The sequence below is a fragment of the Colias croceus genome, chromosome 9 (genome assembly GCF_905220415.1).
Source record: "Colias croceus chromosome 9, ilColCroc2.1".
NCBI classification, from domain to species: domain Eukaryota; kingdom Metazoa; phylum Arthropoda; class Insecta; order Lepidoptera; family Pieridae; genus Colias; species Colias croceus.
The window spans coordinates 9,942,524-9,969,748 of record NC_059545.1 but is presented as its reverse complement, the minus strand read 5'-3'; the positions used below and the strand labels follow the sequence as shown (position 1 = coordinate 9,969,748).

Sequence of the window (27,225 nt, the reverse complement as noted above, 5' to 3'; positions counted from 1 at the left end):
AGAGATTTTAAAATTGAGAATTATGTTTATAACAACTTTTAAAAATATCTATACTTTATGAAAGACGCACACATTATCGATACAAACCTATATGGGTAATTGGGTAGAAAATATTAATTTGTTCGTAGTATTGTACGAATATTTTGTGCACTCAGAAGGGCAGAAGTTTTGGCCTTCTCAAAGTTGTCTTGATAAATAATAGTAATAGAATTAACGATATGTGAATCAAAGAACGTTGGATATGAATTATAAAGAATCGCTTTCCAAGACAAACGATAGCTACAGGAAGTAAAATATGTACTTCCTGTCTTTCACCGTATATTATGCTATTTGGATGCCTTCTTCTCGTTTTCTTTCTTCCTATTAACCAAATTTTCACGAGTAAGTATGTATATTATTGTTTATTGTCATAGGCCAACATTTTAGCTATCTTACGATCTTTACAATGCATTTTGAAAACTTTTTGATAATTTTGTGTAGTAAGTATGTAGGTACTTTACATAGTTTTAACAGATATACAATATGTCTATCATAAGATCATCCAATTTCCTAGCATTTCATTATTGTGCTACATATTGAAATTCAACTTAGAGCTACACCAATCGAAACCTTTGTGCGCTCATTTTACGTGATAACCAAGTACCTATTCCTCGTCATCGGTTTCGCAGCAGCCTGGCCAGCAGCAGCCTTCAGTGCCGTCTGGTCTGGTGCAAAACAGCAGAGTCTCCAACGTGGAGACTGGATGAGGTTCTATGCCGTGGAAGTCGCGAAGGTCTTCAGCTGGGAACCAGGCGCGTTCTTCGTCTTCTATAACGGGTATACCGAAGTATCTGGAAGGATAGGATTGTTGGAATAAATATACTGTTTGCAAATAAAATTGAATTTTCATTTTTTACACTGACTAAATTAGTTGGTGAAAATAAGTAAAGGAAATGGCTATTGCGTGTGGTGTGCATTACACAATACCTTAGAATGTTTATAATTTCTTAAATTATGAAAATACCTATAAAATGCGAACTAAATAGGTAGTCGAGCATTAACGTACCTGCAAATAGCCAATCCCGGAATCCATAGCACAGAAGCCAAAACAAGGACCAACACCAGTAGAATGGCCCAGATTGGCCAGGGTTTCCTGACTGTGTCGCCTTCAGAGCTGATCCAGGCGTCATACCCTGATCCCTCCACAGCTAACTCCGCAAAGGAGGAGATCAGGATCGATATCATGGCCAGGGGAGACAGGTACTTCCAGCAGATCAGCCAATATATGCCTGGTCGCTGGCCCGTCATTGCCTCTATGTCGTCAGCGAATCTACGGAATAACGGTTGAGGGTTAGAATAAGTATCTAAATAGGTCACTGTATTGGTTGCTGTACGGAAAAATGAACGGGTAATCTACTATTCGAAGATTGAAAATTATTAGGATTATTGTATTTTTGTTGCGTAGGTGTTTAGTGTTTATACCTACTGTTATTGAAAATTATAAATAAAGTATAGGTAGGTATGTATATCTAAATTGTTAATACGGTCATTGATATCACCTAAATTATTTGTTCGATTCAGCTTAGATGTATTATTCTGGTACACAGTTCTGGTACCAGCTACATCACTGACAAGTACCATCAAAATCCGTTCAGTGGTTTTCGCGGGAATGAGTAACAAATATACATTTTCTGATAACTTTCACCTATACATTATTAGGAGGAAGTAGGGTTAAGATAAAAATTATAATTATTCAGAACCTTACTTAAATGTAGAACACACATTTCGGTCGACCGATCGTGCTATCTCCCTCGCACTTATGACTTATAGCTAACATCTACGCAAATGGATAAAAAAGATTTGTTTCTTTCATTGCGAGGGCTTAGGTTGGCTGTTATTCTTTGTCATTTTTGCATGAAAACATTTTCACGTTAAGACTACGATTGATTGAAAATCCAATAAGGATAAATACTTTTATTTATCATTCTTTATAGATAGGGAGGCGAGGTAGCTAAATGGCGTAATTCAACGGCGTCGTCGAGACTTATCAAAATCGAAAGAGAAAATAATTTCGAAAAGAAAAGCTTCTATGGTAAAAACCATTTTAGCGGTGGGTTTGGCGTGTACGGATTTTCAAAAATGTAAAAAAATACAGTTACTTGGGCATTCTCGAGCGCGTCAGATATTCATACTACGTATGCCCCAAGTGCCTCTGATAACAACGGTATACTAATCTGCCGGTTTGCGTGGTGGGGCTAGGCATATAAATTCGTCAAAAATGCACAAAAAAAAAATTTACTCGAGCGCGTCAGATTTTCGGAAGGGGTGTTAATTAGGCCCCAAGAAAGCTCCCCTTAAAAAAACTGACGATTACGGCATGACGATAAGTTACGATGAATTTTTGAAAATGCAGAAAAAAAAAGTCCTTTTGAAATACTCGAGCGCGTCAGATTTTCATAGGGGAGGTTTATCTAGGTATCCTGAAAGCATATTTTCTTAATCTGATAAAAATGTTGGTGGGTTCTCTTAATCTGACCGAAAAAGGTTTGTGGGTTTCTTTTTTTTAATCATCGTTATTTCATATCAATTTTTCTTACCACCCTCAGTTTTCGAGATATACTCAAAAAACCGGGAGTTTGAGTTTTTATGATGCTTCAAGTAAAAAAAAATTAAACTTTGGACAAAAATGAAAAGAGACCTTTTTTTGTAAAATAAAATTACCTTTTTTGTTTATTTAAACTTTTTTTTTTGAAAAAGTAAAGTTCGCGACTTATATGCTGCAACGCGTTTTTCGGAAGACGAAATGGCTCCTCCAGACTTCCGGTCATGCGGAAACCGGCAGATTTTGTGTTTTTAGTATGTTTTAGATTATATTCTTCAAAATAAAAATAAAAAAAATCGCGCTCGAGAATGCCGGGTTAACGTTTTTTTTTTACAAGTTCGCGACCCTATAACTCGGCGGCGTCAAGGACTTATTGTCAGATTAATTAAATTTAGTCTTAAAACACTAAAATCAACCCCCAATATCTTAATCTGACGCGCTCGAGTATTTCAGACTATCGATTTTTTTTTACTAATCTGATCGTCTATCCTAGGCGCGCGTCACTACATATAGAGCTAAATAGTGAAAAAGTTTGTTCTATTAGGTCTAAGGTATCTCTCATATCTTAAACTGCCACGCTCGAGTATTGCAGAAAATTCCCCTCTTCGCCTCCCTATCTATTAGAGCAGCTTAAAGAGCTTTCGGGGTAATCGCCTTTATGTTAATTTTTTGTGTGTTAAGTTATTCTTTTAATACAATGTATCATTTACTTTAGGTTAAGACTACGTTTACTTTAAACTTATATTTAGAAATAACTAGTGGTCCACCCCGGCTTCGCCCGTGGGTAATGTTTCGCAATAAAAGGTAGCCTATGTCCTTTCTCAATTAAAATTTCATGCAAATTGGTTCAGTAGTTTAGGCGTGATTGAGTAACAGACAGACAGACAGAGTTACTTTCGCATTTATAATATTAGTATGGATTTATACGAACGTACTTCGACTCTACGGCGTAGCGAGTTTACGCCGTAGCATCGTAGCAAGTACTATCTTTATGCAATGCTCTCTCGTACCTTCTGTTAGTCTTTTTTAATTAAAATTTTGCAATAAGTAAATTAAATTTTACATAAAATAAAAATATACGATAGTTAATACATTTCTGGAAAATTACATATCAATAAAATGATTTATTTTATAGCGCAAATATTACGTCTATACATTTAAATAAACAATACTTAATTAATTGGCATATGAATATCGAAATGCAAACGCTGTTTACTAAAATGTAATTGAATGGCACCCTTTGACCTTTAGTGACAACCCACGCTGGAATAAAACGCAAGCAGAATTCAAATGCAGTAGGTATATGAACACCCACGAAATGGTTGAAAGGGAAAAACAATTTTCCTGCATTATTCAGAACTGACTGAGCATAAAAGACTATTTAGTGTATGCTCTTTTATTATCAATTGCGATAGAGTTCAGTTTATTTGGTTTGCTTTGAAAATTTATAATTTGACTTATAGTCTAGTTACATGCATTCTTCTCTAAACCTAACTTTACCCGGTATCATATACAGGGTGTCACGGATGTCCTATCGTAGGCCTAATGGAGTATATAGTGTTTAACCTTCTGATGCTGTAAAAAATATTTAAAAAATCCGGTCGTGCAGGAAAAATTATCTTATAACTTTTCAATAAACTTTGTGTTCGTAACCCTAACTACGCGGATCATATGCGGAGCGTTATACATAAGCGGTCATTGACCGAACGCGGACTCGAACGCTATGCTTAACCTCGAACCTCGGAAATAAATACCTACTGTTTGGATAATATTTTTTAGAGTATACAACACACATACAAAAATAATCGTTTATTTTACAAAAAAAAAACTGAAACTCAAACTGACCGCGGTCGAGCCCTTTTAATTCTTTTTACTTTTAACATATGTATTTTAATCCTAACTTAAGTTTTTTTAATTTTTATTTTTGTCTGCATTATGCAATGTGTTTTTTACTTTTGCTTTACTAGGTATTTACTTATACTTTTAATTTTACGAGGAAGTCTTCAGATTTTTCATGAATCGAAAAACTTCATTATGCTAATACACATAACTACACGTTCCGTAAACAACAAAAAAAATATTTATCAAAGTTTTCATAACGATAAAAATAAAGTACGACTCCCTCAAACTCGTAAGTAATAACAACTACCTGTACCTACATAATTATGATTACTGACAAAATAATTATTGTAATAAAACCCACTGAGTTGTGAAAGCTAAATAATAAATTTATTTATTTAATAAAATAAGTCTAAAGTATTAATAATTATTGATAATTATACGACCTTACACTATTTTCCATTTGGGTTAAAGCTATTAAATAAATAATTATTAGTAAAAATGAATAATAATACTTTGATTTAAGAAATAGAAAGTATGTTTTACTTATGATTTTTCGTAATTAGGTAGATGTGTCGTAAACACCAATTACATGCACACGGTGTCATATTATTTACCAGAAGAAATCAACCTCTGTGAAATCAACGGTTTCAAAATGCAAACACTCACCCGATTATCATGCACAGGAATCACAGGATCGTAATTCGTAATAGGTACATATTGCACAATGATGACGAATGATGAGTGACGAAGGTAAACAAATATTACATAATGTATTAAATATTATACGCACTAGGTACTCCAAATATCAATCACTTCTTAAAATAACTAAGTAACATAAGAAAATCTCGTAAATACTTAAATGCATTATCATGGATTTATGCAACCACTGCTTTAATAACTTTAACTAATTATTATTATAAACACAAAATAAGAATTTCGACTAACGAGTAACGACCCCGAATCACCCGCGCAGATCTATCACAGCCATTACGCTAAGACGTTTGGTGGAGAACTAACAATTTAACAAAATTTATGCAATTATTAAAATGCGCGGACGCTTACACGTGCCGGCGGCGGTGTCTTTGTGCAACTAGCAAAGGTAACGCCCCCTTTCGTTTGTGAAATGCCGCCTTTTAAAAATACGGTTCCGTTGTTTATTTAATATTTTATTTTACTTATCTTTTTATTATTTACTTTCAATTTTCTTTTGTAACTAAAAATGAAAAAACACAATCATATTTAATGTGAAATTATCAAGAAATGATATTATTAAGTTTTATGCTGGGAAATAATATTATTATTTAATAGGTATTTAGGTACCTTAAGTTGCTATTTATACTGTAATCTAGATTAGGCGCCATATTTTAATTATTGAGTTTCATCTAGCAAAAGTTGAAAGGAACAGATATTATTATGTATTCTAAATCATTCTTATTAAAGGTATTTTTACAAACATTTCCCTACGAATCCCTAAACTCGCATTGTACGTTTATTCGTATTATTATTGAAGTTTTTATAATTTTAAATGAATTTTTGTTAGTCGCTTGTTTTATCTTTCGGTGTCAAGTTGCTATCGTTTGCTTTTTGTCGTTTTCTGTGTTTCATCTGTGAGTTTCTGAGTCGGTAATGTCCTAGGTATTATACGAACGTGGAGTATTAAAATGTTTGAGTTTGAGTACGGGTGCTTTAGTAGGTATGTTGTGAAGGTGTGTTTAGTGTGTGTGATAGGTACCTACTGCATGTTGTATGCTGAAATTTCTATAAGTTGGTAGGTAATAGGTATGTACCTTATTTCAATATCATTGTACAAAAATAAATTAAATAATTGATACGCATGTATCTAAATAAAAAAAACTAAGTAAAGATTAAAATATGATTAAGTATAAAAAGGGTGCGGTCAGAAGGCGATGGTACTAAGTAGGTAAATTTTCGTTTTTTTGGTAACGAATAACGATAGTGTACTTGTGTATTTGTCTCGTATACTCTAAAAAATATTATCCAAACAGTAGGTATTTATTTTCGAGGTTCGAAATTAAGCATTGCGTTCGAGGTCAATGACCGCTTATGTATAACGCTCGCGAGTATGATCCGCGTAGTTAGGGTTACGAACACAAAGTTTATTGAAAAGTGGTAAGATAATTTTTCCTGCACGACCGGATTTTTTAAATATTTTTTACAGCATCAGAAGGTTAAACACTATATGCTCCATTAGGCCTACGATAGGACATCCGTGACACCCTGTATATCATAAAATAATTTATTTAAAAACACCATAATTTGATCACATTTATTAATGAAATATTATTTGATTATACTGAGTACAAAATATTGCGGATATACAATTTTATTTAACCAGTGGTTCAATATAAAATGAAAAAAATATCGAATTAAATTAAAACTTACCTCTTAACTCCATAAACGTAAGAAATTCCAATGCATTCGAAGAGCGCTATGATCAATAACGGAAAATTTCCGCTATACATATCGAACAATAGAAAAATATAGCTGCCAGCACCATGTGCGAATCCCATAGATAATAAACAACATAACAGGCATATGCCGCCTGTCAAATATTCCTTCCTCAGATTCGGGAATAGCTTCATATCCACGATTGATGTCACCACGCCCTCTAATGTTCCAAATTGTGAGTCTATGCCCAAAGTGAAGAGCATTAAAAAAAATAAAACGGACCAAAATTGCGCGCCAGGAAATTGGTTTATTGCTTCCGTGAAAATTATGAACGCGAGGCCGGTGCCAGATGCTGTCTGCAAATGGAAAAATGTTTATTGTAGTTGAGTGCTTTCGTATTTTGGGTTCGTCGAAAATATTTTTTGTGAGGGTCTGTTTTCATTTCAGGTTAGTTTCGCCTTCATATTTTAGATTCATTGTGAATTGAATGATATCTCCATTAATAGGCTTATTAAGTAAGCTATTGTAACTTGATAACAAAGCATAGAACCAACTTAAAAATATTTTAAATAGTATTATTATATTGTAAGTAAAAACTAGTAAAATGAGATCTTTATAAAATGGATCCAACGTGATTTTCTCTTATATATTAAATAAATCCGAAAATTATCAAAGGACCCTAATAAATAGTGTAGTTCTGCAATATGTGTTATTATTTAGCTCAAACGTGCACGAAATATTTCAATAAAGTTCTACTTTGGCTGACGTCCAAGCTGCGGAAATGAAGCTTTAAGGCCGTGTACGCGGTCCGTGCGCTGTTTGGCTCAAATATGTGATTTTCCAAACCAGATTGTCCATCAACCACTTATCTTACAAACATATGAATTACTAATAATTTTAGGAAATTTTATTGTCTATATAGTTAGTTAAGAGTTTATTTCAATTTATACAGTATTTGTGAATACCATCAAGATAACTGAGCCGATGATTACTTGATTTCACTTTTAGTGTCAATTTCGAAGCTAAAAATATCTGAAATTGCTGACAGATCTAACACACTTTTTTTTTTAACTAACTGCTAAAATCCTTATTAAAATAGTTAGTTAAAAGATTTTTTTATTTTGGACTCCTAACTTACGAAATTAAAATCCGAACAATGTGAATTTTTTTAGAAATTATAGTCGACAAAATGATTATTTTCACCAAGATATTTGACTTAGTTGAATATAATTTATACATATTGCAATAAAAGAACGTCTTACTTATAAGATAAAATTTAAAAAATCAATTAAGGTACCTCTATTATTTTTCTACAATTTTTTTTAAAGTACTATAAAACACTGCGCGCGACCCGAATAAAATCAGTCGGCAGCGAGCCTTTCCAGAGAGAGGACATGTTGCTCGGCGCTCTCCTGTGGACCTATGCTGTTCATAGTAAAAGGATAGCGCAAGCCGCGATCTATCGTAATAGATCGCGGAGATTTTGACTTGCGTTAAATTGAATAAGCCCTCTTAAGCCGGATTTAGATGCAACCAAATATTATATAGGGTAAAGTAAATGTTGAATCCATACTAATATTATAAATGCGAAAGTCTCTGTCTGTCTCTCTGCCTGTCTGTCTGTCTGTTACTCAATCACGCCTAAACTTCTGAACCAATTTTCATGAAATTTGGTATGGAGATATATTGATACCCGAGAAAGGACATAGGCTACTTTTTATCACGGGAAAATGACGCAATCCCAGAAACCCCACGGGAACGGGAACTATGCGGGTTTTTCTTTGACTGCGTGGGCGAAGCCGCGGGCGGAAACCTAGTTATTTTATAAGTAATAACTTACATTATCTAATTCCTTCTGTAAATCACACTCCGGCAAATGTGGCATGATTAAATGCGTCAAATTTCCATTCATTTCAATCGTCACATTTGTTCCCGGTTCTGGGATTACCATACTCGTGTATGCTGGTCCAAAAATCTCTAGCAGCGTCTCGTTCCTTGTTCCTAAACATTTCTCATATATCATAGTCGCTTTAAACCCAATAATTGAGAACACAACGATGCCAGCGAACATAGACGTTAAGCAGTTAGTCATAGATACCATAATGGCATCCCTGTAACAGTTATTATCGACGGGGTTGTACGAGCTGAAAGCAATGAGGCCTCCAAATGCCAAGCCTAAAGAGAAGAATATCTGTGTTCCCGCTTCTAGCCAAACAACGGGATCTAGAATCTTGTGCCATTTGGGTGTAAATAAATGTATCAAGCCATCTCCCATTCCTTTTAAAGTAATTCCTCTGAAGAAGAAGATCACCAGGACTATATAGGGGAACGTAGCAGTGACGTATACAACTTTGCCTGAAGATGCAATTCCTTTGATCATACACATATATACTAGGATCCAAGCTATTATAAGGGCAAGAGCGATTTTATAATTAAAGGTTTCTGGGTAATTGATGTCCTCCGATACTTGTAAGGTGGTCCGGTACCAGAAATATTGGGTAGGACTGCTCAGCTGCAACAAAAGATATATCATTAAGTTATCGTGATTTAGTTAATTCAGTATATATGCCTAAAAATTAACAACCCTCTTTAGTATAAATTTCTGGGTAAGTCTAAACAGGGAAATAAAAAGTCGCAAGCAACCGATCACAATAATACGGAATACCTCCGCTTATTTCTATTTATAGTGCCAAATGAACAAACTGAATCTCACATTGACGCATTTCAATGAATAAATTAACAGGATAAAAGCACATGGAATTAATTAAATATAATTATTTATTTTAAGTCGACCAATCATGATTATGATAATATGCTATACTGTTTAATTGACTATAGGTAGTATATTTGTCACTAACATAATTTTTGTAATACAACAACAAGATGATATCTAAGCCTAAGCCTTAGCCTGAGCTAATATTTTAATTAAACCTGGAAATGAAAGAAAATGATCGTTTAGACTTTAGACGATCCCTCTAAAGCTGGGTATCGACTTCGCGCTCCTGGCGCGCGCGCCATGAATGACCGCGCCGAGAGTGCGTTCCGCGGAGCGCGTTCCAAATAATTGAAGTATATCAACTTAGCGCGCCTGGCGCGCGTGGCAACCGTTCCAGTGTTTGACCGTTCATCATGGAAGCTAGTCCGGTACAAGCAGCAGCAGCTTTTGTAATTATACACAGCATAATAAGAAAGAAAAAACAGAAACGAAAAGTGCGTTGGTGGATAAAAGAGCTGTACCGAAAAAGAATGCAGTATGGAGTGACACATATAAGAGATATGCAGTTCGAAGTGATAGAAGACACAATAAGAAACTTCACTTCACTTTGGTTATCCATAATTATTAGTCGGAGCGCAACAAACACAAAAAATACGACAAACCCGTCTCCATTGGCGCGCGCGCCACGATTGATGCGCGGTAAAAAACCGACACCCGACGGAACGGACCGCTCCGCGTTCGACCGCTCCAACGAACATTTTGGCGCGCGTTCCAAACTGGTATCCATTTCACGCGGCTGGAGCGCGCGCCAATGTTCGATCTCTTGGAGCGCGAAGTCGATACTCACCTTTATTCATCATTGGAACTGCAATGACACATTCCCAATTAACAACCAACGCCTCGCTGGTATTAACGTGACCCAGTTCGAAGCATTCCCTACTAGCTTCACACCCGCATTTCCTCTACTCCTTCTACTACCTACCACCCTTTTTCAAAAATTCGAATGAAATGTCTAAAATGAAGACAAATATCACAGTGGATAGTCAATGTTTGATACTAAAATCGTATGAATTTTGAGACATGATTTATTTTAACAACAATTCATACACCTGTGTACCTAACACTACTTATAGTTGATAAAATTAGTAGCTGAAGTTATTAAATTAATTTACCATTCCCTATTCATGTTTCCTTCCGTTTATTTACTTTAATTTTAAACACGTAATTTACAATACAATGTACATATTATGAGCCCCGCTTCTGTGATAACTTTATTAATTATTCCGCCCGGAATTCCGTTTAACTATAGTTGTGATCATTAACTAACAAGACACGACTATTATGATAAACTGTGAACAGATTCAACACCTTTAATAGATTCTCTACAGCAGCCCTAATGACGATCAATATTCGTAACGCCCACGCTTTTTACTAGGGCTGCCACTCGCCACTTATAGAACAATATTCCTACTCATTCCCATTTAGAAATTAGCTATTGTTCCTCGTGCCATCTGTTAGACTAATGCCTGCATCTTAAATCGTTATTTATAGAAGTTGAAGCTATAACTTTCTTCTAGCTATAAATTTAACGTTTTTCAAAGGTCAATTCAAGTTTCATTCATTTTGAAGTATTTAATTATAAATTTATAAAGAATAGAAAAAATTCGATCACGAGGCGGGACTTGAACCCGCATCCTTCGCGCCATTCCGGGGCGGATGCCTAACCAACTCAGCCACTCGTGACCCGCCTGAGCAATCGAATTTATTCTATCCTTTCAGTTTTATGTGTCTTAAGGGACACACCGCGCGCCATCTATTGAGATGATTTAACAACCATCTCAACCAATATGAAGCACTTTTCAGTGAATACAATATTGTAACGATGGAACACGACCTTTTCTTGAATTTATATTTTTTGGTTTTTATGGCATTCAAATGCTTTATAAATATAAATTTATAAAGAATAGAAAAAATTCGATCACGAGGCGGGACTTGAACCCGCATCCTTCGCGCCATTCCGGGGCGGATGCCTAACCAACTCAGCCACTCGTGACCCGCCTGAGCAATCGAATTTATTCTATCCTTTCAGTTTTATGTGTCTTAAGGGACACACCGCGCGCCATCTATTGAGATGATTTAACAACCATCTCAACCAATATGAAGCACTTTTCAGTGAATACAATATTGTAACGATGGAACACGACCTTTTCTTGAATTTATATTTTTTGGTTTTTATGGCATTCAAATGCTTTATAAATATAAATTTATAAAGAATAGAAAAAATTCGATCACGAGGCGGGACTTGAACCCGCATCCTTCGCGCCATTCCGGGGCGGATGCCTAACCAACTCAGCCACTCGTGACCCGCCTGAGCAATCGAATTTATTCTATCCTTTCAGTTTTATGTGTCTTAAGGGACACACCGCGCGCCATCTATTGAGATGATTTAACAACCATCTCAACCAATATGAAGCACTTTTCAGTGAATACAATATTGTAACGATGGAACACGACCTTTTCTTGAATTTATATTTTTTGGTTTTTATGGCATTCAAATGCTTTATAAATATAAATTTATAAAGAATAGAAAAAATTCGATCACGAGGCGGGACTTGAACCCGCATCCTTCGCGCCATTCCGGGGCGGATGCCTAACCAACTCAGCCACTCGTGACCCGCCTGAGCAATCGAATTTATTCTATCCTTTCAGTTTTATGTGTCTTAAGGGACACACCGCGCGCCATCTATTGAGATGATTTAACAACCATCTCAACCAATATGAAGCACTTTTCAGTGAATACAATATTGTAACGATGGAACACGACCTTTTAGATGGCGCGCGGTGTGTCCCTTAAGACACATAAAACTGAAAGGATAGAATAAATTCGATTGCTCAGGCGGGTCACGAGTGGCTGAGTTGGTTAGGCATCCGCCCCGGAATGGCGCGAAGGATGCGGGTTCAAGTCCCGCCTCGTGATCGAATTTTTTCTATTCTTTATAAATTTATATTTATAAAGCATTTGAATGCCATAAAAACCAAAAAATATAAATTCAAGAAAAGGTCGTGTTCCATCGTTACAATATTGTATTCACTGAAAAGTGCTTCATATTGGTTGAGATGGTTGTTAAATCATCTCAATAGATGGCGCGCGGTGTGTCCCTTAAGACACATAAAACTGAAAGGATAGAATAAATTCGATTGCTCAGGCGGGTCACGAGTGGCTGAGTTGGTTAGGCATCCGCCCCGGAATGGCGCGAAGGATGCGGGTTCAAGTCCCGCCTCGTGATCGAATTTTTTCTATTCTTTATAAATTTATATTTATAAAGCATTTGAATGCCATAAAAACCAAAAAATATAAATTCAAGAAAAGGTCGTGTTCCATCGTTACAATATTGTATTCACTGAAAAGTGCTTCATATTGGTTGAGATGGTTGTTAAATCATCTCAATAGATGGCGCGCGGTGTGTCCCTTAAGACACATAAAACTGAAAGGATAGAATAAATTCGATTGCTCAGGCGGGTCACGAGTGGCTGAGTTGGTTAGGCATCCGCCCCGGAATGGCGCGAAGGATGCGGGTTCAAGTCCCGCCTCGTGATCGAATTTTTTCTATTCTTTATAAATTTATATTTATAAAGCATTTGAATGCCATAAAAACCAAAAAATATAAATTCAGTATTTAATTAGTTGTGCTTTAGTCATGAATAAGTAATAATAAATAGTTAAAGGTTAAATCTTATTTCTCTGTTATTCCAAACTTAGCTTAGAAATCTGAGATTTAAAAATTACATTTTGATGAACATAAATTTAACCCCTTATTGCATGAATTATTAAGGAGATGAAATAAAAATTATTTTTTTGCAAAAAAGTGTTTATTAGACCTTACATTATGAGATCAAATTGAGAAAAAAAATTATTTACTTATATTATAGAAAATATATAACGGCGCCATATATGGACTTGTATGCAGTGTTTGTTGTATTTTTTCTGTCATATATGGCTTCGTATGCAATTAGAAAAAAGTAACTAATTAATAAAATAAAAACATATTCCGGATTAATTTCACACACACGGTTGCTAAGCCCCAAACTAAACTTAGGCCTGTATCCTGAATGCTAAGGCAACTGATATAGTTACTACAAATACTTTACATAAATCCTATCCTACTAATATTATAAATGCGAAAGTTTGTGAGGGTGGACTTATGTGTATGTGTTTGTTTGTTACTCCTTCACGCAATTGCGTGAACTACTGAACCGACTTCTATGAAATTTAGCACACATAATATAGAGGGTAACTTGGACTAACACATAGGATAGATTTTATCCCGAAAATCCCACGGGAACGGGAACTATGCGGGGTTTTCTTTGAAATCGCGGGCGAGGCCTCGGGCGAAATGTTAGTACTTTATATTGATAACTTATACTTCGTGAAATTGCTTAAAACAATTACGTTTGTCATTATAACATAAAAACACGTTATATTTTTCACATAACGTGAAGGAACGAAATTGGAACAATATAGGCATAGCTGACGGGCGTTCTTCTTCCAAATTCGGTAATGACTAATCCCATCAGATCGTACAGAATCAAAGTGAAAATCTAGATGTCCTGCAGGAGTTTTTCGTAGCTTTTTTGTGGCAATTGGCGAGTCAGAAATACTGAGGAGACTCCAGAGATGCCGATGTTTCTAAGTTTTTGAGAGACGACCACGTCTTTTGGTAATAAGAGCTTTCCCTGACTTTCGCATTTGCTCTGAAATGGCTAATTAAAAATCATACAGTGGCAAATAGCATGAGATGATATGATATTTACATGCTTAGCAGTGAGATAAAAGTGTCCAGGATCGATACTGGAACAATCAGTGAAAGTATCCTTGAATGCATACCAAGCCACATATGACATAATATATTTTGGACGGAATGCATACGAAGCCAAATATGACAGATTTGGAAAAGTACAAAAAAACATGATTAAAGCAAGAAAAACAACCTAACCAAATGTTTTACCTTATTTTAGAAAGACTAAAGAATGAAGTAATATTTTTTTTCATGGCTTTACTCACCTATTTGATATTGAAATCTTAATTTGAAAATCACGGTTTTTTCCGCGCACCCAAACCGTCGCACGCGCTAGACTAAATCTATAATATATCTGATGGATAATAGTTACACTGTATAAATTAATTACATTCCAATTCTCGATGAAATGCTGTTTAAGATGTAAGGTAGTTTTTGTAGATATTGTTTATAGTTAGCCTATAAAAAATTCATAAACTTCGTCGTCCATATATGGCTTTGTATGCGGTAAGGGGTTAATGTAAATACCTTTTCAAAAAACTTTCTTTTAAGTTACTGATCATAATAGTTAAGAACGACATCACATAATTTCTGAGTTATTCTTAGAAATCCCTTTTATTTTATACAAATATTATAGCAGTTAGTAGTGCTATAAAAAATATTGGTCCGCCATGTTGGATTTAGAATGACGGCAAAGTCATCCAAAATGTACATGTATGTTCATACAAAATTTCAGCTCAATCGGTTTTTGATATCTGCTTCAAAATTGAGTTTGCAAGATTACCATCTGTAAATATTTATAAATTTTACTATACCTTAAAAATAGTTACCTACCAAAAATAGAATATAGATACAGAAGATTAACCACGTAATAAAACTATAAATGATATTAATATCTATAAATTAAGGCAACTATTTCCGAGACGATTTCGGATAGTAATCTTTTTATTCGTATTATGCCTGCCTCTATTGAAAGCTGAAATAGAATATGGATCAGCTTTTATCAATTTTATTTCAGACTAGCGCAGCGGTCCGCCCCGGCTTCGGCCGTGGCACATATTTCGCAATAAAAGGTAGCCTATGTTCCTTTCATTGTCTGTGCCAAATTTCATCAAAATCAGTCCAGTAGTTTATGCGTGAAAACCTACACCTAACCTACATACATACAAACCTTTCCTTTCCATATATTAGTATATAGATTATCATACGTTACAAATTAAATAATTGTTAGAAAATTTGCACATAAATTAATATAGTGTTGCACGCTTTAGGAAATATTTGAAAAATAATTATTGTAGGTAATGTAATTTCCTATGATGATAATTCTAATAAAAAAATCCTTTTCTGCTTATTTTACGAAGTAATAGTAAATTATGTGCTTTTCAGCGATTCTAAAAGGTTTTTTAAAACTCATTTTTTAAGAAAATTCGATTAAAAATTTATTTAAATGAAATCGAATGAAAGTACCATAAAAAAGAAATAACGGCTACGGGCTAATAGAAAAATGTCATGAACTATAAATCTACAAAGAAGAAATTATAAAGACAGTATTCACATTTATTATAAGGCTTTGAAAAGGTTTTATAATAGCGCTTGCAAAATTATAATATTTAAATGTAACATTAAACCTGAGGTCATATGTTAAAAAGATGTGTACATGATATAATACATTTGAATAACAAAAAATATGAAAGGGTCAAGCCGTATTCCACCAAAAACCACGATTATATTATTATACTGAGAATTTCAGAAAGCATTGTTGTCGAAAATAAATTCAGAGTTACTTTACAGCGAATAAAACTACATATTAATAATTTGGAAATCTTTAAAACGTACCTATTTCTCAAATTATTAATTTATGTAACAAGAGAAGAAATAATCATTTACTAATTTAAATATATACTAAAATAAAGCCGAATTAAATTAAGACCATAATAAATCTAATTTTATCTTATACAACCCTTTTCAGGATAAAGGATTCGTAGAGCCACTCGTAGCCCTATTCGTAGCTGATGAATACTGCTTGTTCTACGCCGTAGTATAAAGCCGTATACGTTTGTAGATTCAAGTCTTTGTAATTGAAACAAACCTTGGCCTTTCGCCAAATAATTTCGAATATAAAGATTTAAGATATTTTAAGTAGAGTTTTTAAATAAAGCCTATGTGCAATTTTACAATAAGAACAGTAAAAAATACCATCGTAATACATTGTTTATTATAAACAGTATCTCTTAAACAGAGAAGACTTAGTAAATTAATTTCTACGTCTTCTCTATTTAAGATAATATCGCGAAAAAAGTCATGGTAATAAATATGTGCCGCATGTACAACTGTAACAGCGTTAGCTACAATTAAGTATTCTGTGACTGTATTAAAGTGTCAATTATTACATAAATAAATAATTTCATATTATGCTTTTAATAATAATATAATATGATAACAAGCACTTGAATTTTACGTAACATCTGAACTCTATATTTTTACAACTCAATCTACAACCATTCCCAAAATATGACGAGCCCTTTTCAAACAGGAAAAAAAACTTTCCAATCAAGGTTATAAAAAATGCTACCAGAAAAAATTTAACGAAAATTTTTACTAAAGTTACGTCAAAGTTTTCAATTTATATCTCCAATCAGGCGTTAAGTTGCAAAGTTTCCGTCCATTTATGAAGCCTTTTAGAACTTTGTTAAACCATTAAAAATAAGCCCTAAGTAGGCTAGTTAATATGAATCAAGTACCTTTGTGAAGGGACAAAACTTTTTGCCGATTTCGTTTTAGATTGGACCCCTTTCAATATATTTTTATCAACGAAAATTTGCAGGATCAAGATTAAGTTAAATAGGGCTTTTGGAGCTTATACATATTGCATTTTGCTATGCTTTTTGCATAGGCTTTTTTTATGCATAGGCTTTTTGCATTATACATATATACACTTTAACATATAATTATTTTTTGAAATATTTATTTGTAAAATAATCTGGTTACCACCTAATTTTAAATAACATAAATCTAATAACAACAAACCATGTTATATCACTACGCCATTTTTGTTCTATATATACTATCATTATTTACATAGAAAAAAAACAATTTAAACAAAATTAACATAAATTACATTACGTAAGTCTGCAACATGTTTCAACGAATCAATAACGGTTCAGATGTTCCGGTATTAATTAATTTTCATATTTTGCAATAGAGGCTCTTTATGTGTTTTTTTATTATTATGGCAGTGCTTATAAAAAAGAAAATCCATTGTTTTTAGTTCATCAAGCGAAGTATTGAATTCAAATGCGTATATTTTTTATTGATTCATTTGCGTATATTTTTTTAATACAAAAAGCATTGTTAGATTTTTTAGATCTGCCGTCGAGTATTTTTCAGTAACAAAATAATAGCAACAAAATTACCACAATGCGCTTGTAATTTTCGTCATCAATTAAAAAAAAGTTTGTGAGAATGATTATACTTTCAATTTTTGATATTTTATTAAAATTCATGTTCTCCACAAAAACTTTTTGGAAATCTTGTAATAAGTAGTTATTACAAGATTTCCAAAAAGTTTTAACGTGTAGATATAAAGTTATTATATTAATGAATAAACTTTCTACAGAACTTCAGCTCTGAAGTCTGAACCTCTATAAAATACGGTCGATTGAATTTAAGTGATTAATAACAGCAGGGTTATTGTAGAATCTACCTTAATTGTTATTCTGATTCACAATTTTGGGTTTATGTAGGTAGGTACGTGTAGATATAAACCACCCATAAAAGGATAATAATATAATTTTGAATCAATGAATCAAGTCGAAAAGCTACCGCCATTTATCCTAAGAAAACTTACAGGACATTAAAAAGGGACAAACTTCTCGGCAACGAAATTGCGAGAGATTAACCCTGTACCTTTTCATAAAACTTACGACACAGAACACCGTAAAGTTTCCTTTATATAGGTAACTTACATAAGAAACTTTTTAATATCACCCTTTGAACATGTTTCTCATGTATTTCTAATAACTTGAGACGTGTGATCTATTTTTGATGAAAGGTGTCAATATGTTTGTAGAAAAGATTTTAGATTTACAGTTAAATATCGGCCTGAGCCTAAGAGAAAATCGCAAAATAATAACTGTAGAGCTTATAATATACTTCGATAGCCTTATATATGACTCTTCAGACGAAATTTTAAAATAATTATCACAAATAGATAATATAGGTAACTAAGGTTGTTCCGTAATAAAATACTAAATTCTAGCATAAAAAGTAGTTCTTCGATAGAAAATACGTAAACATATTAAATTAGAAATACCTATGTAAAAACCACAAATATCCAATACCTATACTTAAAATTAGCCTTTATGAATATTTCATATAATATCATACTATTTGTTTAAATATTTACTCTACAAAACAGTAGAGTAATTATCGTAGTTGCCCCATTTCATTTTAAGTTCAATTAGGTATACGGGTTACAGGAACATACGTTAATATCTTGACAAACCCTAGCATACCTCATCAAAGTCAATCTTCTTAGAAAATAATAACGGTAAGCTATTTACGCTGCGACTTAACTTGATTGTTAAGGGTATTGGTTAATCTTAATTCTAATATGATAATAATTATAACAAAATAAGGATTAACAGACAATAAAAATATAACAAAAGGATAATTATTATTGAATCTTTTGTTTGTTTTATGTAGAAAGAAGAGGTCTCCCGTCTTCAGGGTTCTATTATATTATTTTGTAATCGCATTACTTACATGAAATCTGATTATTTAAAGACAAATGGTAGCGCATGGTAGATACATCATAACGAAAGAGATATCAAACCGAATGTAAAATTTTGTATAAGATGATTCTGGAGGCAGTTACCGTTATTTATTCTTTTAAATAATAACAAAATTTGCAAACGTGTAAGGCGTAAGCACATTCACTATCTATTATTAACTGTCTGTATATCAAGCATCATTTGAAAGAAATACAGCCTACATAATTAACCATTGCTGGTTATTGCGATCATAATAATTTGCCAGTCAGTTCAATTCACGGCGTAAATTGTCTGGAAATAAGAGGTCATACGGCCCCGGGCCTGTTTCCCCTAATATCAGCATGTTTTAAAGTTACATATTATATAAATGAATAAACTTTCTACAGAACTTCAGCTCTGAAGCCTGAACCTCTATAAAATACGGTCGATTGAATTTAAGTGATTAATAACAGCAGGATAATTGTTAGCACCACTAAACAATATTTTCCCGTAATTAAACATCTTTGACGAGGTCGTTTATTCCGCTTGATGACTTTTGTAGATTCAAGGAAATATGATATTATTATTACTCTTCTTTTATGAGATAAGAATAGTGTAAAATTTTAAGTTTGAAAAATCAGATGTTTTGCGCGAAGTGACTACTGTCACTTCGCGCAAAACATCTGAACATCTGATCTGGGTACTACTGTACCCACCTCAACGCTTCGCTTATGAGGCGTGCAATAAAATAATACAATTCTTTATTTAAATCAATGTGAATGGAAAATAAATAGAAATTTCTATATTTCACGTTGTTGTTTCAGGTAGATAAGTACCTACTTGTTTGATTTGGCTTCAAATGTAATTAAATTCAGTTCCATGTAAGCTACAAATTAAACATAAATTGACAATGATATATTTCGTAGTGGAATGGACACAATGGAGATTGTCGAATTTAGTAAATTATTATGTGCAGTGCTTGCCCATTGCAAAAATACAAAATTGAATCTGTTTATAAATTATACCCTTTTTAAACGAATTTTTAACGACTTATTTGGATAGGTAGGTATAACTAAATTATGGGAAGGATATCCAATTTCCAACCACTAATTTTAGCTCTTCCAAAATCTAAAATATACATAGATAATAGCTAACTATCTACTTGAAAACTTTTAGGAACAATGCTTACAAAGTATTTATTGTACTTATAGTTTTCACAAAGTAAACTCAAACCGGTAAGTAAACTTATGTCTTATACAAGTTAACAATGTGAGTAGGTACATATGTAACTATTAATACATGTAGGTTCAGTTGTTTGTTCTTATATAATATGTATGTCTCATTATAGTAGACTAGCTTTCCGCCCGCGGCATCGCCCTCTTTGTCTAAAACCTTATAAATTATTTACTAAAACCAGAGCTAAAACAGTCGCCTCGAATCAATCTATCTGTTAAAAAAACGTATCAAAATCCGTTGCGTAGTTTTAAAGAGGGAATGAGAAAGCGACTTTTTTTTATATTATGTAGCTGTAGTAACTAACTTAGTCAGGGATGCATATATGTAATAAACTAACCCTTCTGCTACTATGTTTGCGCATCATTTTATATATTTACATGTTAATTCCCAAAGCATTTATCGTGTAGTATTAATATTAAAATCCCTTAAGATTTACGATCGTGTGCTGATAGTTACATCACACAAGAATTATCAAGCATTATGTTTATATAATATGTACTAAAATATATGCATATATTATATTGAAGTCAAATAGCTTAATCAGCAATTTAATTAAGAGCCTAGTTAATTAATTAATATAGAGCGATTGCGTCGTAGAGCCTCATTCGTAGAGTACATTTCCAAAGCTCATGGACAGCGATGACCTGCCATTCTTTTGTCGTTTAGTTGCTATAGATTTTCTCTGATTGTTTCACTAGTTTTGGAAATATATTTACAAACGGTACAATGTGAAATTGAAAACGTCCTAAATACCTATTTATTCATAAATTATTACTTTCTTATATATTGCATTGAGTATCATCGTAATCATATATTTTTGAAATGGGGTATGGGGGTGAAACATACTTACAGCGCATTCTGGTTCGGTTGTATACGATCCATTACTGAAATATTTCTTCGGGCATTCCGACCACGGCAATTCTGCTTGGAAGCTCTGAGCGAAATAGAACAGGCACCAAGCTATTATAGAATTGTAGTACAAGGCAACATTGAAGGAAACCACCGCGGAACTTATTCCAATCCCACCCAAATATGGGGACACCTGATGCCACACGCCAATTGCACCCTTTCGCAAACGTTGGCCAATAGCCAACTCCAGATAAAATATCGGTATCCCCTCAATAGCCAACATAACAAAGTACGGTATTAAAAATGCCCCTCCTCCGTTTTTCTGGGCTAGATATGGAAATCTCCACACATTACCCAAACCTACAGCATATCCAACTGTAGCTAGAAGAAATGTCAGCTTACTGTCCCAAGATTCTCGTTCCCCCGGATCTCCTTCTGGTTTGAAAACACCCCTTCCTTCAACTGAGCTTTCCTTGCTTGTCGGTGTTTCTGATGTCTGCCTGTTAGGACTGGTGTCTTCGAATGCCTGGTTCGTCGCTCCATACATAGCATGTGCACGCAACGGCTGACCATTCTCTAGATGAACTAAACGCCCCCTTAATTCCTTCATTTCCATTCTTTCTAATGAACGTTGTGCGTAAAGATCTCGCGAGCTTTGTCGCCGAATTAATTGAGCCGTGTTCGCCATTGTTAACTAGGTATATTTTATTGTCCTAATTACTTAGTGTTTATTATCTTAGTATCTAAGCTAATTCATTAGACTCGTCGTCATGGCACATAATGGCTAGTATATAAACGGCCACCGCGTAACACACTGTAATGTGAATGAACTTAGAGGCAGAAGATATTGATCGAAGCATTTCGACACACCGATTACTCAAAAATTGAACACTTCACGATTTTCAAAGAAATGTTTGGTACAGAGAGTGATTTTTGTATTATTTTTTATTTAAAAAGAGATGAATGATATAATATGACTACCATCAAGGGTGCCGAGATGTAACTGGCGGGAAATCCTCCACAAAGAGGTGAGAATGAAGCAGCGCATGCGTAGAAGTAAAGGCTTTTATAAAATGGAAGAGTATGGAAGGTTATTCAATCAGTTCAGTGAAACCATTAGTCTTTGCTGTCGAAGCACTTTATTGTACTTATATAGATATGGAAGATAACCCATTCAATAAGGAACACATAAAAGATCAGTCATTTCGGTAATATGATCGTTGGATTAATATTTAGTTGTAGGTAAATATTGTAACCTGAGGATTATGTGCTATAATTACATACTCGTATCTGACTTTTCTAATATTCAAAATATTAACAAAAAATATATTCTAATAGGTACATATTATATTGTAATTAGTAAATAGTAATAGGTAGGTATATTTCACAATAGGTATTTTCCACTTTCAATACGTCGTCAAAATCTAAATTAAATTTCCATTATAGTTTTGATGTAGAAACAATTACCTTGAGTCAAACAGACATAAATATTTTGTCCCTACAAAAAGGCGCGAAGAAGAAGAAGACAGACCTAATACTATCGGTATCAGTTATTCTCTTTTCTTTTACTAAGTTTTAATTCAATAATTAGCCATGTCTAAGGCTAATTATAGAATTATTATAATCATGACTCTAATCCAAACTTTCGCCTCTGTGCTATAAAATTATCACTCGACTCGACTCAACCCTCGTAAAGATACTTCGCTCAGAGTTCATTTACATACCCTAAGTGGAACCTAAATAGCTAGAATTTAAATAGATAAGTATTAAAACTCGTTATGACTTGACTCAGCACTTCAAACCCTTAATTTATTAGTGCATTATGCATTATTAGATAATTTAACTTATAATAATTATGTTTTACTAGCTTTCCGCTCGCAGCTTCGTCCGCTTTGTCTAAAAAACTACAGCCTTCCTCTTGAATCACTCGATCTACATATTTAAAAAAAAACCATCATAATCTGATGCATAATAATTGTAAACATTTTTCTTGGTTTATAATATTATGTATTAATATGTAGTATTTGGTCTGGTAAATATTTTATGAGTAATAATTTAATCTTAGTTTAACATAAATTAATGACCGTCTCCAGCCTCCTTGGAACAGTGGTTGACGCGTGAGCGTAGAACCGAGGGGTCCAGGGTTCGATTCCCGGTGGAGACGAAGAAAAAAAATGTCTCGGTCTGGCAGGACACAATAGGCTGATCACCTACTTGTCCCTAAAGGAAGTGGATCAGTGAAACATATGTATGCATAATGCATCTGCCCCTTACCCCACTAACTTAAATTACTTCTTGACTTCACTTTTAACATAAATTAATATAGAAAATCATTCTGAATACTCATCTATATAGAGGTAGGTAACAGTAAAGCTATATTAAATTAATAACAAAATTCAATTGTATTCGGAGCCGACGTAGGAGGAGATATTATTCGTTTTTACTGAAGGAGGATGAGGATGAAATTTAAATCACAATAAAAATACATAACATTCATCATTAAAATCATTAAACCACATACATTTTTTTCTGAAAATGTTCAACGTACATTAGATAACGATAAGTAATAGGACAGTTAGATAAGAAAAGGATAATTACGACGTAAGAATTAAAGAATCCTAATTTTCAATAAGAATTAGAAAAAAAAAGAAACTTTATTACATAGGTACATTCTTTATGCTATTCTGAGATGCTTTTATTGTATTTTATCTGTGTATTTTATTAATATTTAATTATTACTAGCAACATTTTTTGCCCGTCATACCTCCATCACTGTCATTTTGACATAATTTATTTATCCATAAAAAAATATTAAATATTGTCAATACAGGATTTGTGACGATTGTAGGATTACGCATTTTATACCTTGACATTATTTTTGCTATAATAAGTAATATAAGCAATATAATTTACAGAATATGTCGATTGTGACATCGATACCCTTTTGTGTTTGTATCCGTGTAAGGTAATCGTAACCCTTATCTTCAGAGCACACAAAATGTATTGCTTACAATGGCTAATACCTGTGCTCTTGATTCCGAAGCCCGTAAACCCGGCATTAGTAAATACACACGTAATGTTTATGGTGTTATATCTAATCGGGTTTTTCCTTGAGCGGAAGCCTTGCACTGTATGCAGCGTAATGTTCATGGCCGCAGTGGTTCTTATATGTTATAGCGGCATAGGTAATTGTTTATTTTGGGGCAGTCAGTGTGAAGTGGAAAAATACGACACTTAGCGAATTCCGAAGAATCGTATCAGCGAAGTGCTCAAACTCAAGTGTTCCTGATGCTTTCGGGCACGACACGCGGCCAAATCCTGCTGACGTCATATTTACCCAATAATAATACCTAGTTACTGTATAATTATGTAAATAAAACGTGTTTTGTTTACATAATGTTGTGTATAATTATTGTTGGAATTCCCTGGGGATATGTGCCGATTTGTACTTATTTAACATTGTTGTGTTGATTATTAAACATTGTGATTATTATTGTACAGTTATTGTTAGTATTTTATAGTGAAATATTAATTTTAAATTAATCGAATGTCTTTAGAACTCATTTCCCTATAGAAATGTTATAAACATTGACACTTAATGTATCATTCATAGAAAATTCAATGTTTCATTTTAAAATTCAATTTTTAACAATGTAAATCAATTTCATTTATATTTAATAAATAATTCAATGTAAGTAGCATAATTAAATTTCTTATTGAAAGCTATACAATGCCTTTTTCTCAATCCTTAAGCCTTGGTAATTAGTTGAATTTGTACATAAGGTACTTTTATTTAAGACTAGATTTCCGCCCGCGTTTGCAAAGGAAAACCCGCATAGTTACCGTTCCCGTGGGATTTCCGGGATAAAAACTATGCTATGTGTTAATCCAAGTTACCCTCTATATGTGTGCTAAATTTCATTGTAATCGGTTCAGTAGTTTTTACGTGAAAGAGTAACAAACATCCATACAAACTTTCGCCTTTATAATATATATTAGATATATTTTTTTGTAATTATTGATCTATTTTTTGTCCATTTCATGATTCAAAGATAATTAAAAGTCCATTAACTGATGCTTAATATCAGATAAAATGCCTATTAACATTTTGGTGTAAACACTCACTGCAATTCAACCAAGTATTTCGTTTGTTCTAGAAAATATTTTGATGATATCAACGATAATAAAGATATATCTCAATAGTTTAATTATAATATTATGTATTTAACCTGTTTATTAAATATGCATCCTTTTATTATGGACATATTATGTACTGCTGCTGAAGGAGAGAACAATTTTAAATTTTTACTTGTATTTGTTGCTTATAAATAAGCAATCATAACTGTAAAATGTTGTGATACAAATACATCCCAGCAGCGACATCCTTATTATTATTTACAAATTGATTTTGATTTATACAAATTATGGAACTTTTTGTAATGTATATCTATACTAATAATATGAAGCTGAAGAGTTTGTTTGTTTAAACACGCTAATCTCGGGAACTACCTACTGGTCGGATTAAAAAAAAATATTTTGGTGTTAGATAGCCCATTTATCGAGGAAGGCTATAGGCTATATAATTATCATTACGCTACAACCAACAGGAGCAGAGCCAGGCGGGTGAAACCACGAAGCGCAGCTTGTATATTATATGAGAGAAAATATTTATCTCAATGATTTTACATTTTTATTATTGATTAGGTATCCTACTATCTAGTAAAAAAAAGAATATTATAGTTTGAAGATATGCAAGAAACTGCAATTATTTTAAATATTGTTTATGGTATAAATATTCAACAAATTTGTATACCATCAACTAAAAAACTGGATCATGGCATAGCAGTCCATTTAGAAATTTACTGCTATTTATTATTTAAAAAGGTTTGCTGCTGCAAAATTATATAACAGTGCTTGTAGGTTTTTCTCTGCATGTATGCTGGAACAATTCAGAATCTTTGCAACCTTATTTAATACTTCAAAGAAAAAATAAATCCCTTATTTTATCAACTGCAATATATCTTTAATTACTTACTTTACTACACATTTTTTTCAAGAATATGTTCTGTAATGCAATAAAATCATTATTAATCCTCCCACTAATGCAAGTCAACACAGCAGTATTTGGTGCTAAATACAAACTGGGCTAATGATTTTCATTTCACACTGTCACTTATTAGAAAATATTCTGAAACCACTGATAAACAAAGAAATATACCATCATTCTGAGCCTGTAAGTATTAATAATTGGAATTAATTCAAAATAAAACAAGAAATGGTGTTAACTGTTTATTAAACGAGCTGGATTTAAGATGGTCATCTTTGACGGTTTTGATGTTCACTTACAATTTTGATAACATAGTTGATACATAGAAAGCCTTAACCTAGGAGGTTCTAGCAACCTGAAACAAAGAATTAATATTGGTTGAAAAACATTACAAAAAAGATTGTCATGCTGTAATAAATATTAAAATAGGTTATCAAGATTGAATATTCTTTCATACAGTGTTGGTACCTAATCAATTTACCTGCTTATCTTAGTCTTCTAGCTTCACGCTCAGACTCGAGAAGGGTTAGGATGTCACCATCACGCACGGGCCCCTTTACGTTCCTGATAATTTGACGGCTGGTCTCTCCGATGAACTCGACCTTAACCTGGGTACATTGTCCCTGGGAGCCAGTACGGCCCAGAACCTTGACGACGCGAGCAAGAACGTTGGGTTTGTCCATTTTGAACAGATATCGAGCGAAACTCACTAAATACACGTGCAACGCAAACGGCGTGTACGAAAAAGAAATCTGTCACAGATTAAATTTTGAAGGATCCGAAAATAGTGTTACCATTACATAAAACCGGTATTATTTTATCGGTTTTTAGTTATATTACAAATAAGATCGAATTTAATATTATTTAAATAAGCACATAGGTGGCTCATAGTAACTGAAGCAAAAAAATAATAATTTTATTTAATAATTAAATAGAATAAAATTAAACTAATTCGATATGTATTCTATCCTATCTGACTAATATTTTTTTTTTAATTT

General features: G+C 33.3%; 3 protein-coding genes across 3 annotated transcripts; 1 reads left to right on the top strand and 2 right to left on the bottom strand.

Annotated features, from left to right (window-relative positions):
* Positions 1 to 258: 258 nt before the first annotated feature.
* On the bottom strand, positions 259 to 22,109 carry LOC123694502 (sodium-dependent neutral amino acid transporter B(0)AT3). Its single transcript, XM_045639954.1, has 5 exons — positions 21,182 to 22,109; positions 8,673 to 9,344; positions 6,827 to 7,188; positions 1,046 to 1,309; positions 259 to 830 (listed from the first exon to the last, which is right to left on the bottom strand). The coding sequence occupies exons 1-5, from the start codon at positions 21,866 to 21,868 to the stop codon at positions 644 to 646; spliced, it is 2,172 nt and encodes a 723-aa protein (XP_045495910.1). The 5' UTR covers positions 21,869 to 22,109; the 3' UTR covers positions 259 to 643.
* A 1,882-nt stretch (positions 22,110 to 23,991) lies between these two features.
* On the top strand, positions 23,992 to 24,577 carry LOC123694329 (bladder cancer-associated protein). The gene has a single exon (XM_045639739.1). It carries the CDS (start codon positions 24,179 to 24,181, stop codon positions 24,416 to 24,418), a length of 240 nt encoding a protein of 79 aa, XP_045495695.1. The 5' UTR covers positions 23,992 to 24,178; the 3' UTR covers positions 24,419 to 24,577.
* A 1,879-nt stretch (positions 24,578 to 26,456) lies between these two features.
* Positions 26,457 to 26,994, bottom strand: LOC123694395 (40S ribosomal protein S28). The gene is made up of 2 exons (XM_045639818.1): positions 26,709 to 26,994; positions 26,457 to 26,582 (listed from the first exon to the last, which is right to left on the bottom strand). The coding sequence occupies exon 1, from the start codon at positions 26,908 to 26,910 to the stop codon at positions 26,713 to 26,715; it is 198 nt and encodes a 65-aa protein (XP_045495774.1). The 5' UTR covers positions 26,911 to 26,994; the 3' UTR covers positions 26,457 to 26,582; positions 26,709 to 26,712.
* Positions 26,995 to 27,225: the final 231 nt, after the last annotated feature.